At 38.3% G+C, this 17,730-nt stretch overlaps 1 protein-coding gene across 2 annotated transcripts in view; it reads right to left on the bottom strand.

Moving 5' to 3' along the window:
- kalrna (kalirin RhoGEF kinase a) overlaps positions 1 to 17,730 on the bottom strand; it is a 150,850-nt gene extending 133,120 nt beyond the window's left edge. For both annotated transcript variants that reach the window (XM_060876506.1, XM_060876505.1), the window contains exon 1: positions 17,359 to 17,730. In XM_060876506.1, the coding sequence (XP_060732489.1) occupies positions 17,359 to 17,425 (67 nt within the window). In that variant the 5' untranslated portion in view covers positions 17,426 to 17,730. The remainder of the gene's footprint in view (positions 1 to 17,358) is intronic.

The raw sequence follows: 17,730 nt of genomic DNA, 5'->3' as shown, positions 1-17,730 counted from the left end.
CAAGCATTTACCTTATCCAAATCAACCTAAATGATCCACAAATTCATAAAATAATTTGTCATCTTTTTCCTACAATGCCTCTGTTTTCTTCTCTTTCATACTCGCAACTGGATTAGTTACCTTTTAGTAGATAAAAGGTTCCTACTGCAAATTCACAACTGTCATAGAGCCCCATAGTTCTTTCTGATCATGTTGTTAGAACTCTATAAAGCTCCTTTTATCATGTTAACCTTTTTAATATATCATAGTCTGCCAAATGCCATAAATGTAAATGTAAATGTCATAGAGTTGTGAAACTTCTAATAGATTGACCTCTATATAAGGAACAAATAGGCAGAGATGATGTCCGCTATATTCTGGACCATTCTGAAGGCCAATAATTGTTATGAGTCATAATTCTTCCAAAATATTTCCCCTGACTCCACAAATACACAAGAAGCATTTCCTAACAAAAAAATTTGAAGAACTTCCTACAGTATTAGCAATTTCTCTTCACACCTAATACTAATACTATAAAATGAGGAAAATGAGGTAGATTCCTAGGGTGAGTTTATATACAGTAGTGCCAACATAGCAAGTACAAAGCTTAACACATGCAAAACAGCCACATATATTGGTGCAATATTTCGTTTGAGTTTTACTAGTTCACTGTGTACTTTTCTGATTGATATGCAGATCCAATTATTTTTAATCTGGTTAATAGCCAGCAGCCTCGGGTCATGAATCAATTAATGATAATTTAAATATATTTTTCACCTCTCAGATTATAAACTGCTTATTAGAATTCTAGCTGTAGATTTGGAATTTCCCCCAAAGAAACTGAATTCATTAACTTATTATTCACTGTTATAAATTATTCAGTAAGCGTGTCAGTACAGGTACAGTTCCATGCACTTATTTCAGGAGATCCTTGACAGCAAGTCTGCATCTCCTTTTCCAGTAGCAGAAAATGCTGTGAATTGAGAAGAAACTCAGATATCTAGGTACCTTATAAAAGCTGTGTATAGCAGAAATAGAAGGAAAATGCCCTTGGAGCAAACCTTTATGTTCTTCAACCTAAGCATCTTTTAGAATGAGCCAGAATAAGATTTATGAATATTTTAACTCCAATTAGCCAGGAATTGGATGATTGGTCCTTTACACTCCACAGTTTTGACATTAACTGCTCCTGGATCTTGGTTTCTACAGGAAACCTGTATCTTACATCAGAAGTGTTAAAAAACACACATAACAGTAAAATCTCACCCCATACAGAATACTTATTGCTGTCATTACCTTTGTGTACTTTACATGCCGGACCAGATCATTCTGGATCATCCATATTCATAAAAACTGTGCAATTTAATTATATCCCCAGATGTAGAATGTAACCAAAACATTCCTGTACACCAGGTTTTACTGAAAATTTAAAAACATAACTTCAAGAACATGGCCTGTCCAAATTGTTCAAAGGGTACCGCATAATAAGAAACACTCAAACCATCTGTTAGTAAGTAAAAAATGTTAACGCTTTGGTGCATGTGCTTGTTCAGCTGTAGATTGTCTGCTTTTTCAGCCCCTCTATCACACAAAAACACACACACACACACACACACACACACACACACACACACACACACACACACAGATTAACAGACCAACTTGAATCAAAGTGGTTATATATGTGTGTGTGTGTGTGTGTGTATGTGTGTGTGTGCACATCAGCTGCTCCAGTCTGTCTGCATGGAAAGCACCCACTCAGAAATCAGTCACTCACTCCTGCACACCCATCTAGCAGACGGTTGCAGTTATCAGCCCGATAAAACACTTGTGTCACACAGCTCCCTGCTCTCCCTGATACACCGACACTCAGACAGCGTGCAGTCATTTCCCGTGGCCATAAATAAGCAATGAGGTACTTCAGATTGAATACTTATTAGTGACCTTTCTAAACAGCTATTTTAACATACATAAGAGATCTGACACAGAAAACCAGGTTACCATTCACAATGTTAAGTTATACACACTGTAGTCTCTGCAGGATTTTAATAAGGATGTAGCCAAAGGTGGTTTTGTTTAACCCAGGCTGTGAACAGCTACCTTCTACTGGAGTGAAAAGGACTAATAGCCACACTTCCTTTGGCAGACATGACCTGCTAAATGGCTCTGGTGTGCAGAGGCCAGGCTCTGGAGGGGTTATCAGACTGGAGACCAGCTGCACACCCAGACTGAAAGGAGAAACAAGGCACCCATACACAAGTGTGTGTGTGTGTGTCTGTGTGTGAGACAGAGAGACAGACAGTCAGTACCTTGTGCCAAGTCCTTTTAGAATACCTCTGCTGAGCTAGCTGACAAGACTGTCCTGAGGCATATGCAAGAAAGGAAAAATAATAATATAAGACATGGCAGCGATTACATCATCTTCATGTCTGTCCTTCATTTGGACGGAATGTCATCAGGATGTGAAATGGAGAGTGAAGCTGAGACGCAGCGAGGAAGCCGGCCAATGTTTTTTGTTTGTCATTAGTCAGTCCCCACTGCAGCAGTCAAAGAATTAAAAGAAGCTAGTGAACATCAGGGTCAGTGCGTTAATCATTTAAATAAATTGACTGCAAGGATTCAATGAAAAAAGGGAACATAATGTCCACAATGAGTGTCATGTTAATGTAACCAACAATACAATATAAAACATATGACCAACAGTACAACATTCATTATTCAAAATATTTTAAAATGTGCTTTTTTGTCAGTTGTTTGATGCTGCTTTTTTTATTCATTCATATTCAAGGGCTGCTTCATCGTGGTCAGGGTATTGGTCAGTTCCTGGTAACATTAGGCATGAGGCAGACAGCACACATGCTGAAATTGCATGCACGATGAACATTCATACAGTATTTCATACCTAGTGCAAATTAGAGCATCCAATCCACCTACTGTCATGTTTTAGGAAATGGGAGGAAACTGGAGAACCCAGAGGTTTGCCCATGGATAGCAGGCAAACATTATGCCGACTAGAACCTGAGCTCAGAAACAAACTGAGAATCTTGGAGCTAGACGGTGGCATAGCCATTGTGCCTCCACTGCATGGTTCCTGTGGGCACACATTCTTACCACTGACTCACAACAGAGCCATCAGCTGTACTTAAACCAACCCAGAGTCATTTTTCAGTGTTATCAATTAAGCCCTTAAAGACAAAAGTTCCACATCCTTCTCGTTTCCTAACATTGGCTAGCTTCTTACTAAAAAGGTTTGTGTGTGTACACTGATAAGAATCTGACCAAGTACAATAGTGTTGTCTTAAAGATCTATTTATCAAGACTACTACATTACTACATTAACCAGCTGCCTAACCTGTGATTACACTCACCGCAGGCAGCAATTAAAGAGACCTGTTTCCTCATTTTAGATAGACTGCTTCTTTTTAAAGTCTCTAAACTCACCTCCTGCAGCTCATTAAAAATCCTGCCTGTGAGGAGTGGTTGCATGTACACTTCCTGCTGTGGTTTTCTTCTACGCAGGAGCTCTAATGTAAATGCAAGATATGCAACAAAAAAAAGCACCTCTATATCCTAAGGCTATTGCGTAGCTTCTCTCAATAGAGTTCATTCAGTGAAGAACCTTTAGCTATTTATGTACATTTCTTTCTCTTTCTCCTCTCCCTCTCAGTGGCTTCTGGTCACTCCAGTGGTTCATTGGCCTCCATAACCTTTAAGAATGGAGCATCTTTACTGCCAAACAGAACAATCATCATTACTACATGAAAGGAGTAAATGGCATTAGCTGCCCTCAAGCCGCGGACAGACTGTCAATATAAATGAAGTCTGGCACGGGATTGCATGTGTCTCCATAACTCACACACTCTCTGGAATATTTCTTTCATCTAAGAGACCATACAGAAATATAGCAGGGAATATATAGCACTGCAGGCTCAATATAAATGAAAATGCACCAAACTGATTTAGTACTTCTTTTGGAACAGATGCTGCTTCGTGATTTCTGATCACTTTGTCTAAAACACTTATAGAAGAGAATGGAGCTGTAAACAGATCGTGATTTAGCAGATGGTTATATATAAGGTTGGTGTAATCAGAATGCAGCACAATAAAACAGTAGGAGTTGTGAGACCCTTACTGAAAGACTAATTGCTCCCCCTTTCCCTCTGTGAGCTGTAACCTGAGCTATTTTTGGGAGCATTCACCCGGAGTTCACATAGCAAACATTACTGGGTGATTACTTTAAAGCACAGAACGTAATCCATTGTTTCCATGCCCATAATAATGAACCTCTTCCTGTAATTAAACCAAATCACATACAGCTGATGTGAACAGACCAAATAAATCACAACAGACACAAGTTGTCTGTGTAGAAACCAGATGACTCCACTGACGCAAAGTACATGCAAGGCCAACACCATAAACCAGATGTGGGTCACTTCTCCAGCAGACAAAAAAGAATTATATTTAAAAGTGGATGTGATAAAGCAGATCTTTTCCCCAAGGAAATCTTATTGCTACATGAGTGTGGTATGTAAAGATGAGCCATCGATAGCTGACTCTTTTCACAGATTGAGAGAAGTAATTCAATTAACCCCACACCCAATAGCTTCTCCTCCGCCTCCGCTCTTCTGCTAATGCCTGGATGCCGGGTGATGACGTCACTGAAGGAAGGAGATGCTGATGGCTGACTCAGCTGAGGCCTGGGGTGCAGCATTCACAAACAAACTAAAGTGAGAAGACATAGGACCAAGCAGAAGGCAAATACAGACACTTTTAGTGGATACATTTTAGGGGAGGTCTTATAGAGACAACCAGGAAAAGACAGGCTTTTGTTTGCTACCTTCCTTTGTTCTCAGCTTGCATTTTAGCAGACCACTCATTCCAGCTAATTGAATGCCATAAAATGAGTCAATCTCCACTTGTAAAGAGGTGCCGTGCTGATTCAGCTGTTTAGAAACTAAAGAATTGAATGTTAATGTTAATGTTAAAGTGTGACATCTGTTAATAGACCTTCTACAAAGTATATTATAAAGCAGAAAACCTTTCTACAGAAAGATGTACAAAAAAGCAAAAAAATATATTCATTAATTTATTCATTCATTGTAAAAGCTTTATCATAGTCAGATCCACCAGAAATGAGGCAGAAATACAATCTGGATCTGATGCCAGTCTATTACAGGGAACACACCCATACAGTAGCTAAAGGCAATTTACAGTAACCAGTTAGGCAGCAATGCTACACACTGCACTGTTACACTGTTAAATATATTCACATAATCATTATACACAACAATGCAAAGTTTTCTTATTCCAAGGGACCTTTTTCTATTATGCGTCTTCATGCTCTGTTCAAATTCTAAAGTGAAGTCCAGATCTCTCCATACCAGTGACTAAACAGCATCTTTTAGTCCAATCATCTAAAAATAGAAACAGACATCTCATTCAAACAGTTAAACAGTCACAATTCAAACAGTTTTTTTATAAAAATTCATTCAGCATTCAGCAGAGAATGAAAGCCCTTAAGGAAAACCAATTAAATCTGTGCTAAGCTAATTAACTGCTGCCAAGCTAACACAGCACTAAACCCTGTCAGAAGAGCAGACTTCTGCACTGAAATCTAAGCACTTTGCTAACATATGTGATCTGCTCTTGTTCAGCTTAAGAGGTTACTCTGTTAATCCTCCTTCATCAGATTTCAGGCAGACAGAGCAGGGATCCCTTTCTAAGCCATAGTGGGATGTCTTTTGTTAAAAGCAGTTAGTCCTAATCTCAGTCATAAACTGCTGTAATACAGAAATTACTTTTAGTGCTACTAGCTGATAAATTCTTTAATAAAGTGGGATTGGGTATAATACCAGATTGAAAAAACTACCATTTTTATCTATTGCTTCACAGTTAATGACATTTCAGCTACACTAATTCTGTTAAAAGTAGCAAAATTTGGTAAATAAACCCTTAACTGATGACATGAATATTAATACTATATATGCATTTTTACGGTCCAGATTGAAGTCATTTTCTTTTCCTCAAATTATTAATTATTAATCAATTCAAATTTCTGACATGTTACATAAATTCAATATCTCAGCAAATTTCAAGTACACTTTAAAACTAAACGATGTATCCATTGACACACTGTTCATTGACATTCTTATTTATTCTGATCAATAAATGTCTTTTTTCTAAACACTTGCACACATACTGTACTATGAAAGTCAACATATGAAACTCCTAAGCGCCATATGACCATGATTTTCCCACCAGCTATTTTAAGCACAGAAACCAGTCATCTTAAATCACTTTAAGTCTTTTAGCAAACCTCTTTGTTCATTTAATAAAATCCACAGACACTGGATATAGGATCTGTTCAGTCCATTGGGATTGGTTGAAATGCAACCTTTCTGTCACATGTCCTAAACACACACAAAAAAACATCCACTGGTTCAGTAGTCATGGCAACAAGCCAAACAAAAATGACCTTTAATTGCTAGCGACATGAGTTGTAATTGCCAGAGACAACCATTTATCAGCACTCCCAAAAAATTGGAAAAATGCACCATCTCTACAAAGCAATGCTCCACTCATTTCAACAAACAGACTTACAAAATCTTTTATTTCCTACCAATTAAGGAAAAGGAAAACTTCAATTGGCTGCCTGCTTGCCAAGACTATGGTGGAGCAGAGAGCAGTGGGATGCCGCAGGCCTCAGTTCGCACAGCACTGGCTAAAATTCATCTGTGGTGAGGCAAATAGGGTTGCTTTCTCCATCATCTCCATATGCTGGAATGGAGAGATTTTTATGTCAGCTGTATTTAGACCCTTTCCAACCATTTTTTTTTGTGTACACACACTCAAGCCAGACTTCCTCAGCCATTTCAGCTCCAACATACGTTCCCGCAAGATCCCAACTCCTTTACATCTCTGAAACATGCTAGACGAATACGGAAAAAATCCTCAGCTTACATACTTGTGAACGTTATTGCTCCTGAGTGTTAACCACAGTCACCAAATGCCTCTAGGTAAAGTGTGATGAATAAAGTGTGATACATCTGTGTGCATGTGTTTGGGGGGGTTCCATCTTGTGGGTAACAAATGGGTAACAAATGTCCCCTCAAGGATAGGATTATCTGACAGTGTTGACCATGTGGGTTATTTTGTCTGGTCTGTCTGTCTGTCTGTCTGTGTGTCTATCTATCTATCTATCTATCTATCTATCTATCTATCTATCTATCTATCTATCTATCTATCTATCTATCTATCTAAAAGGTTTCCTTTTGGATTCTAAAGTTAAGCTTAGCATTAGATTCAGGTGTTGGCATATAATTAATCAGCTGCATTAGTAAGTACTTTAGTGTAAGGTCCCTTACAAGGAAAGTGTGTGTGTGTGTGTGTGTGTGTGTGTGTGTGTGTGTGTGTGTGTGTGTGTGTTTATGTGTGTGTGTGTGTGTTTCCATGCATTAGTTGTAATTGGTGTCCTCTCTGGAGAGAACTGTTCAGCTGTAATTTAACTTCAGTTTGATGAATAAATCCAGCCATGCTGTCAGAGAAGCATTTTAAAGACTTACTCAGTAGAGTAGGCTCGGCTCAGTTTGTATAGTAACCCCTCAGACCTCCTATTTACTATCATGCTTTTCTGAACTGATGGCAACATTTATTACATGACACTGATGTACACCATGCTGCCAAGTTCGTAAACATGCAGAAGCTTTACTGTGTAAATTTCCATCACCATTTCCATCTGGCTCTATTCGCTTTCTGTCTTTGATACTACTGAACGCCTTACACTTGCAAAGGCTCTGTGATTTACTACAGCACTGGAGCACTGAATACAACCCTGAAGCCAATGTTGGTGCTTCTTTTCATCTTTTCATCTGTGTTTATTAGGTTACCTAGTTTCATACTCTCATCCTCTCACACTTGCATTGCACTCGTTTTTCAACTCGTTCCATCTATTCACTTCTCTCATTCTCTTGCCACAGCACTTCTGTTTTTACTTTACATTTCCCTGCGTTTTACTTTAATGTAACCAGTTGGTTTATACTGGCAGAGAAGCTGTATATGTGCAGTGCCAATGTTCATGATGTGTTCATTAATCCAGCAGCTGTGTTCCATATGAAGCTAATGGCACAGCTACGATTTTCTCTCACACCGACCTCAAACACGGCAATAACATATCAAATAGACAAAAAAATATTGTTCATGTTCAACAGCCTTAAAACTACACACACGTTCATGGTGCATTGCTCCAGGCCAGAATTGGTCTCAGGTCAGCAAGGACAGCAAATCTAGGAACATGTCTATCAGCTCTACACTCGCTGGTTCCTTAACATGGTCAAACAAATGAGGCTTACATCTAGACTTACATCCATCAGACCTGCTCCAGCTCGCCCAGTTTCAGACACACTCATTATCTGGTAGGAAAGAAAACCAGCCTCATGCCATTATCTGTAAGACATATTTTCCTACCCGGCCAGTCGTAGGCTCATGAATTCAATAAGTGGCTCTCACTCATTCCATCTCTCTCACTGAATGTTTTTTCCAGATGTTTCTAGTAAGTAGTAATATATGATTCTTTTATTTCCAGTGTACACGTCTTGGCAGCGTCTCTAGAGTGTGAGCCCACTGTAATCCATGAACTCGTCTAAGTATAGTCAGGGAATATAAAGAGGATTATCATTAACACTGGACTTTCAAAACTAGAAAATATAATCTATACTAAACAGTATACTTTGAAATAATCTGTGAAACAAAAATTCTTTATTTATAATTCGATACCAAACAAATATAATAAATATAAAAAAATTTAAATAATATTTGGTGCTTCCATCCAATCCTTTTAAACACTGCGCTGGCATTCTTTGGTATACTGAGATTTAATTTAATAAGCAACACAGCTGGCATATTATTTCAAGTATTTTGATGAACGTGCCACAGTTCTTATGCAGAACTACTTACTGTCTTACTTTCTTCTGTTTCTGCAGAAAAATCCAGACAGCCTATGTTTTTTCACCAAAAAGCAGGTATATTAAGTAACATATTTCTCTGCAACATATTTTTATAATCGAAAATGGAAACTTTTCTACTGACACTACTGTAGAAGCCATAACATGAATAAACATTTATTACAGATATGCACTGAGCTCTGAGTGATTAAAATGTAACTTATAATAACCAGTTGCCTCTTACATGGAGATTTCCCATGTATAACCACCCATATCCTTGTTGCTATAATCAGTAGGCATTTTTTCATGAACCCATTTTACATACATAGAATGTGTAATCTCAGGGGACTGTTGTGTGTGAAATTCCCAGGAGATGCAAATCAACAGTTTCTGAAATATTCAAACCAGCCCATCTGGCACCAACAACCATTCCACGGTTAAACACAGGGGATCACGTCAGGGATTTTTCCGCATTCTGATGTGAGGTGAAAATGAACTGGCGCTCTGGGCTTCTGTCACATGATTGGCTGAGTAGATAATTTCATGATAACATGCAGGTGTACAGGTGTTCCTAATAAAGTGAAAGGTGAATGTAAGTCCATATTGTACATTGAACAACACTGAAATATGTCACACTCAAATGCATCTAAACTAAAACAAAGTAATATATAGGAAAGGAGAGATAGAGAGAATATTTTTTCTCCACTGGTGAAATATTAGGCTATAGAAACGCTGGCCAAGCTGATTTCTTTTATGTACGCAAGTCTATCGTATTCCGTATTTGGCCGATCGCAGTTTTTTCCTCTCCTTGAATGATGATGCATAACCAGCATCTGTTTGGATAGATAGTTTGAAGGATAGTGATTCAAGTAAGTGTGTGCGTGTGTGTGTGTGTGTGTGTGTGTGTGAGTGTGTGTGTGTTTAGTGTTCCAGTCTAGCATTTTAAGTGGTAAACACAGCGCTTGCTCTGCAGGATTTCACTGTCAGATGTTACATCCACACAAAGGTCTGAATCACCTCTGTGGATGAAATGCTGACCAAGACTAAATGCCACAACAAAGAAAATGCAAACCACATGCATCAGCCACAAGTGTGCCTACAATTTTATTCAAAAAAGATCAAGCTAAAAACTCTCACCTAATGTAAGTATGAATCCTCTACAGTGAGAAGTTTATAATCTCTAAAATCTTTAATGCTATCTTTATATGCCATTGTATGCTTCCTATCTACCGTACCTATGAAGCAGACTGAGTAAGCAGGATATTAAATATGCAAGAGTCCTCTCTGCTTCCACAGGCTTGTCCTTGGGGCTGCTCAGCCAGTCAGAGTGATCCCTCATTGGGTAAGATGAACCTGATATGCCCCTTCTGATGAAGAACAAATGAGCAATAGAATCTCCAGTATATCTATTTCAATACCTATTTTCATTTCCTCTGCTTACCGAGGCTATAACTCCCTCTAAAGATCCTGCCAAAATAAGCTTAATGTATATGAGTCTCCTTTTTTATATTAGCCAGATGCTGCTGGTGTTGAAGACATTGCAGTAAGTTATTAAAATCTTGCAGTCAATCAAGTTTACATTTTCCAATTCTTTATACTAAACAGACTTATTCTGCTAATTAATAACCTGGAAAATATGCACGTTCAAACCCACACGATGGCAATGACATATTTTGCTCTTTCACCTCTGTAGTCTAGCACAGCAGAACTGGGAATGAATAATAGTCTAAAGCACAGAACGTCAGCTATAAGTTAAAAATTTACACCTGCACTGAGTTACCAGTGGACAGCAATACATGGTTAGTATGTGCATAAATCAGCGCTAAACCACAGCCAGACTGCTGATGGTTCTATGGTCTACGAACATCCTGTGTAAAGATGTATATGAAACTCCATTAATGTGATTACAACTGATACTTAATCTGTCCACTAGCAGTCAAATTACATCATACTCTCTTTGTATAGTTGGTAGGTACAAAACACCACGCCCCACACACACACACAACCACACACAACCACATACACACACACAACACACAGTATAGATCAATAGCTCTTAGCATGGGTCTATTTTCCAATCCATGCTAAAGCACAGAAATCATGTTGCAGATTCTCAAGACTCCTGCAAAATTATATCTAAGTCTAAGACACTAGGACAATTCAATTATTAGACAATACACTCAGTCCATGATATTGCTGCTATCTTAAAATAGCCCAGGCTACCTGACAATACAAAATGTGTTGAAAGAAATACTATAGAAAATATCAGACAAAGAAATTGTGATTTATAGTAACTCAGTGAACAAGTCATATTGAAAACCATCCCAAGGTAAGAATAAATAACTGATACTTTACCTTTTGCTCTTTGGTCACGTAGTCAGTAAAACATACATCAATGATAATAAATAGATGGCCTTTTACCTCCATGTACAATGTAATATGTTGCACCTGACAGCACAGCTCAGATAAATGATAAAAAGTTCCACATACGTTAAGACTGCAACCCAATTTAATGTCATGAAAAAGCACCTAATAGTTTTTATACATACATATTTAACCATCCATCCATCCACCCATCCATCCATCCATCTATTTTCTTCTTCCCCTGATCATTTAAAGTTATAAGTTAATAATGTTTACTTATCACTTTCAATCCTCTAATATTTCTGATATCTGAATGACAAAGACACAACACAGGTCTATCCATATAAATCAAACAAAATAATACTGGATTTAAAAAATGAATTTAAGTATATGACAGCATCTATCTGACAGTAAAAAAGTAAAATAAAAATTATAATATGAAATGGACAGAGGGGAAAGAAAGTGCAAAAGCATTGCCTTTTTTTCTCACAGCTGTCATCAGCTAACACCAACTGCACCGATCTATATTAAAATCACAGTAGATCTTTACTTCTCAATATAACTTTGACTTCGATATAAACGTGTATCATTCAATTTCATCTATAAAAGACATTATTTTGTCAGATATAAAAATATAAGGCTTGTGCTTTGGGATCTCTGGTGCCATCCTGAGCTTGAGTTACTGCCTGTGATGAGTTTCTGTGCGTTCTCCTCCTGACTGTTTGGGTTTCCTCTGGGTTCTCGTGCTGGTAGGTTCACGCCTAATTTTACAATCCACAGCAAATACTTGGAGTTTTTAAGGCAGATTCTATTTCTTTCAAAGATCAAAATGATGAGAATATAGATTCATCAAAATTAGTTTTGGGGTGAAGGTACTTGAAAGGAACAACCAGAAAATATCAGCCAATTTCTCTGCATTACAAATACTTAACTTTACAAATGTAAATAGCCAATGTGTCTTTATCAGCAGAGACACAGCTGCCTGCCCAGAGCTCTCTAGAGAATCTTTCTTCCAATCCAACTAAAAGCTTCATACAAAGCATCAGCTAATAAGCTCTGACCCTATTATCCAGAAGTGCTAACTGTCTCTCCACACTAACCTAGAGGAGGGATATGTTTCTGCATGTTTTTTTAAAAAAAAAAAACCTGGCTGGCTCCTTAAGGTGACGAGGATATCCTGCTTCTCCTGCTCTCTCCCATAACATCAGATCATGACTTAATAATCTAGTCAAATCTCCTCTTATGCTCTTTATTACCCATGCGGCTTACATTGGCCAATTAGCCATCTGCCTCTACAAAAATGTGTGTGTAAGAGAGCAAGAGAGAGAGAGAGTCTCTCACACACACACACAAACACAGAATAGAGCCAAACCGCGGGCGTGTTCATTGTCCTGACTGACACTGGCCATATTCCTCCTATTGTTCTCTGAATGCTAGATTGTGTGTGTGAGGTAGAGAATGTCATAGGGAGTGGAGGAGGGAGTACGCACACGTGCACACACAAACACACACACAATGCTAGAGGGCCAACGTCTGTCCCAACAAAGCCTACCCACTATTCAAGGCAATCAATGAATCCTACGAGCATGTTACACTGTACCCAGCATGAGCCAGTTAAAATGACATGATGAATTATTAGATTTGTATTATTCAATTGTAATGTACATGTAAATATGTTTCGTCTTATAGGATTTCATTTAATATATAGCTGACTCTAGGGAGGTTAAATGATTACATTTTTTGTTCTACCTTTGACATTTGAGTAATGTTAGGAAATTACAGACACTCTCTAGTCTCATATAAATATCAAATGACTAACAGTCCAAAATTTGTTAATATGTTGTTGAGTTGATAATGTAATCTCAACATGTAATACCAAACATTGTATATTCAACCATAACAATACACAAATGACCCCCAAATATTCACACAGATGGGTGCAAGGTACTGGGAACATATTTCTATGGGAATAAATAAATAAATAAATAAATAAAAATCCAGCACTTCTGAGAGGCCTCTTAATAGTTTTATGCAGAAAAATATAGTGTTTCAAAAAAGAAAAAAAAAAGCTACTCATTCAACCAAACTTTAGGAAATATTTTTTCAAGTATACATGATATATGTGTCTGTATATATATATATATATATATATATATATATATATATATATATATATATATATATAAATTATATAAAAATTATAATAATAATAGTGAGTAATAGGACAAAAAAGCCTCAAACCTATATTGTGATAATCTGATATGTATCTACTAAGATTCACAACATTTAGGTTTTGCCAGCAAGTTATTATAAACATAGTTTTATTTTAACGTCACCAAAACCATATTATCAATCATAAGCTCGGGTTACTGTGTGTAAGTTTCAGATGTTTTTCCTGTGCTCATGTGTACGGTATTGTCTATCCACCTATTCACCTTTTTATTTCTCTGGGGACTTAGGGCACAAGGTAGGAGCACAAACACAGATCCAAACTACAAAGCAGAAATCGGACCACAATCCCTGCAGTACGAGGCAAACATCCCCACTGTGCCCCATGCACAACATTCTAACTTAAAAAAAATGACAAAATAAGATATCTAACTCAATGCCACCAATAACCAATTATATGAAATGCCTCATATTTCTATGCTTAGAACAAACCACTCATATTTGTATTAAGGTATAATTTACCACAATATCATTAAAAAATAAGTATTATTATGTTGAGCAAAGATTGCCAGTCAGCTCATACACATAAAATAAGGCAAACTATTTATAAAAAGCTTTGTGATTCTAATTTATATGTAAATACACATTGAAATAAGCAGACTTTAATAACCTAGATATATTTGAACTGTCAACTGCATGGGAAGGGATTGGCAGAGATTTAAAACAACACAACTTGTGTCTCTTACGAAGTAAAATTATTACTTATCAAATCCCTGCACTGAGAGCTGTATCATTAATATCTGACCTCCTTTAGAATTAGACATCTTTAAATAAGTGAAGTGCCTGCCCACAAAAAGTCCGCTCTCTGTTGTAGTCTTTTGAACATAACATGCATCATGATGAGGGGGTTGTAGGCAATATACAGTACACATGGGAAATCTCCATGTAAGAGGCAAGTAGGCACGTTTATACAAGATGAATTTACAGCTCATTTTTTGTTTCATAATTTTGGTCCTTGTTCCCTTTTAAACATCTTAATAACTCCACATTTTGATGAAATTGATTAGAGTAGCCAAGTCGCATCGCTAACCTGGTCCTCTTGGGATGAATTCAGTATGACCTCATTCCAGGCCTTGGCCTCCATCCCAGCTCATTGAGTGATTAACTAATCAATACAGAAAACCCTCCTTGTGTCTTGTAGAGTAGCTTTTGAGAGGACAAGTAGAACTGGAGCCAGGCTCTGCAGCTGTACTCTGTCAGGCTCCCAAGGAGGCAATTGTTGTTGACAAAAAGGCTAAAGCTATACAGGTATTGATTGGAGGCTTGTACTATGCCAATCTCCTGCTGTTATTACCTGAAGACACATCCGCCCTTCAGTTGACTGTAGCTCGCCTCATTTAAACCAGCACTGTAGGCCGAATTGCTGCTTTCCTAATAGCCAGAAAGCCTGAATCATTCCAGATGATTCAGATGAACACATGATGAGAACAACTGAAGGAGGGGTGAAGTTTTTCTTCATTTCTCTTAATATGATGACGGCTGTAAACTTGCACTAAAAGCCTTGGCTAGCCTGAAGTCTTTGTCCACGCATGAGTGTGAGTTTGGCTCTGGGTTAATCCTTCTGTAAGCAGTGAATACACTTCAAGCAAGAGAGTGCCGTATGGCCTAGGACATAAAACCACTTCAGCTCTTTCAGACAGCAGTTTGTGAATGGACTACTGCTTACTCAGCCACGTAATGCCTTTCTCTCTGAGGGCAAACACCCACTGCTTTTAGAAATGGTATAGAAGGGAGGGCTTTCCATTCAAACTGTGTTGGTCTCAGGCTAGATCTCACTATCTATTTCACTGCAGCTCTGTCTGTCCATCATTCTCTTTGTCTGTATCCATCCCTCTCTCCATCCCTCTCCACATCTTTTGGCGTCCCTTGGGGCCAAGGCTGCCATGACGTATTAATACAGACACTGATGACTGATCTCGCAGTGCTGCTTGAGACAGATGTCCTTATATGCTTTGAACGAACCACAGCAAAGACACTCTCTCATCTCTGATAATGCTCTCAGACCTCTACACCATCTGTAAATCATCTTAGCTTTTGCCTAACACGCAGCGCTGTGGTCCACTAAGCTCCACATCCAGACTGAACAAATCAAGAATCAGCTCTGCTGTCTTTCTATAGACTAAATTATATTTCTATAGCTTTGTGTAGGACAAACCCTAGATTGTTCACAGTGCCTGTGGTTCAGGGTCTCTCCAACTCTAAATGAGCAAGATTTCCTTAGCGTAACTGCGGAAAGTGCTCGAAACGTGGCCACATCACCACAACACTTGCTCAAGCCTGCATCTTACTCCCACTATTTCAGCTTTCAGATGGTTATGCTCAAACGAGTGAAAGAACCTGGTTTACATTAAGGTACCACAAGAAAAGAAAAACCTTTCAGCATTAAAATGGAATTCTTACATTTACTCAGACATACAGAACAGATGAATGACACACATTCATTACGCAGCTGCATGTAGATGGACAAATGATGCTGGCATTTAAGCTGCAGTATTAATTTCTTATTTTATGTGGTTTTATTTGTGCAGAATGAATCAACAGCAATAAGCTACAGTTATGCTCAACCTTTAATATACTTTAATACTTTAGAAATCCGGAATATTGGCTGATGAAGGAAAAGACAGAACTGTTGTGGGGTTGTATACAGAACTGTTGATGGTTCTCCTGGAAGACAACCAAAAGATTCAGGATTCTAGAACTGAAGATTGTTTTCTGCGTGTGGTCTCCATTATGATTAGTAGTGAGTAGTAATAAATGTCCTGGAATCTAGGACATTAAAGGGTTCTTTGGATTTTCTTTCTAGAAAAAAAAAATCTTTAAATCATTATACAGTAACTCTTAGAAAAAGATTCAAAACATGTTTTTTAAGAGCTCATTTATTGCATCTAGCATTTAATTAACGCCTATTATTTTGATGATAGTGGGGTTATCCAATATACCATCAGAACCCTGATTTGTTGCTTTAACTGACCCCTTTGATGGAACCCCCAAAGGCTTTATGTGGCTTCCTACAATTTCTCTTTCAGACAGTATAACCAAAGAACTTAAGGAAGCAATGATCCACTGGAGACCCAGACCCTTTTGCTGGTTCCAAATATGATGTGTCTAATGACTGTATGCAGCATAATGTTTTAAGCTGTGCAATTTTGTTATCAGGATACAGAGAGTCTACTCAAGTCAGGCAAGCACGGCTCCATGTGCAGGGTCTCATAGCTTATCCACAAATACTCTGCTCTGGTAATAAGTTTAAATCACCATGGTCTGTATGTAATAGTGTGTGTGTGTGTGTGTGTGTGTGTGTGTGTGTGTGTGTGTGTGTGTGTGTGTGTGTGTGTATGTGTGTGTATGTGTGTGTTTGTGTGTGTGTGTATGTGTGTGTGTTTGTGTGTGTGTGTATGTGTGTGTGTTTGTGTGTGTGTATGTGTGTGTGTGTGTGTGTGTGTCTAAGGTGTCCATACTGATCGGCTCAGATTCCAGTGACAGTGAGAAGTGCAGCTGTCAAACAAAGCCATGATGTTCTCTGCGATTAAATGTAACCCTAAGATTAGTAGTTTGACTGTTGAATCACTCACGAATTCATTTTTATACTTAATCTCATACTTGATACAAATTTTCACTAAAAAAACACAGTGAGATGTTTGACTGAACGGCAGCACACTAACATCCCACTCTGTGCCTTTGCATCACCAGGCACCAACGTGCGTTTTCACTTACATCCATTTCTCATTTCTGTCTGTGCTTTTTTCTGTCTTTCTTCTTGTTATTGGTGCTTTCTTTTGGCATCAAAAACAGATGAAATGGACATCAAACATCTCACTGTTGCGATATTATTGCATTCCTACTGTACCTGTTTTGAAGAAGGCGTCCGAGTCTGAGTCGTTTGGTCCTTCGTCGGCTGCTTCGGCAGAATTCATATCTACCCGCTTGGTTCTTTCACAACTCAAACGTAAGGTAAAGAGAATCCGGTAAGCAGTGCGCGTGTGCGTGCGTTAAAATCCCCGCATCTTGGCGTGATGGATGTGCGCGCGCTCCGGGCAGCGCTGATGGGGCACAAAGCGCAGAGGCTCCTCAGCTCTATTGTTTCCGACTCTGCCTTTCCTACAGCCTCCTCTGTTCTGCTCCCACAATGAGCCGGGATACACCGAGGAGATGGCTGGCGAATCCACCGCGACCGCCAATACACACTCAAATTGTGAATTTCTAATCAATTAAATGGTGT

This window comes from Tachysurus vachellii, chromosome 8 (genome assembly GCF_030014155.1).
Source record: "Tachysurus vachellii isolate PV-2020 chromosome 8, HZAU_Pvac_v1, whole genome shotgun sequence".
NCBI classification, from domain to species: Eukaryota; Metazoa; Chordata; class Actinopteri; order Siluriformes; family Bagridae; genus Tachysurus; species Tachysurus vachellii.
This window is presented reverse-complemented; position numbering and strand designations above follow the sequence as displayed.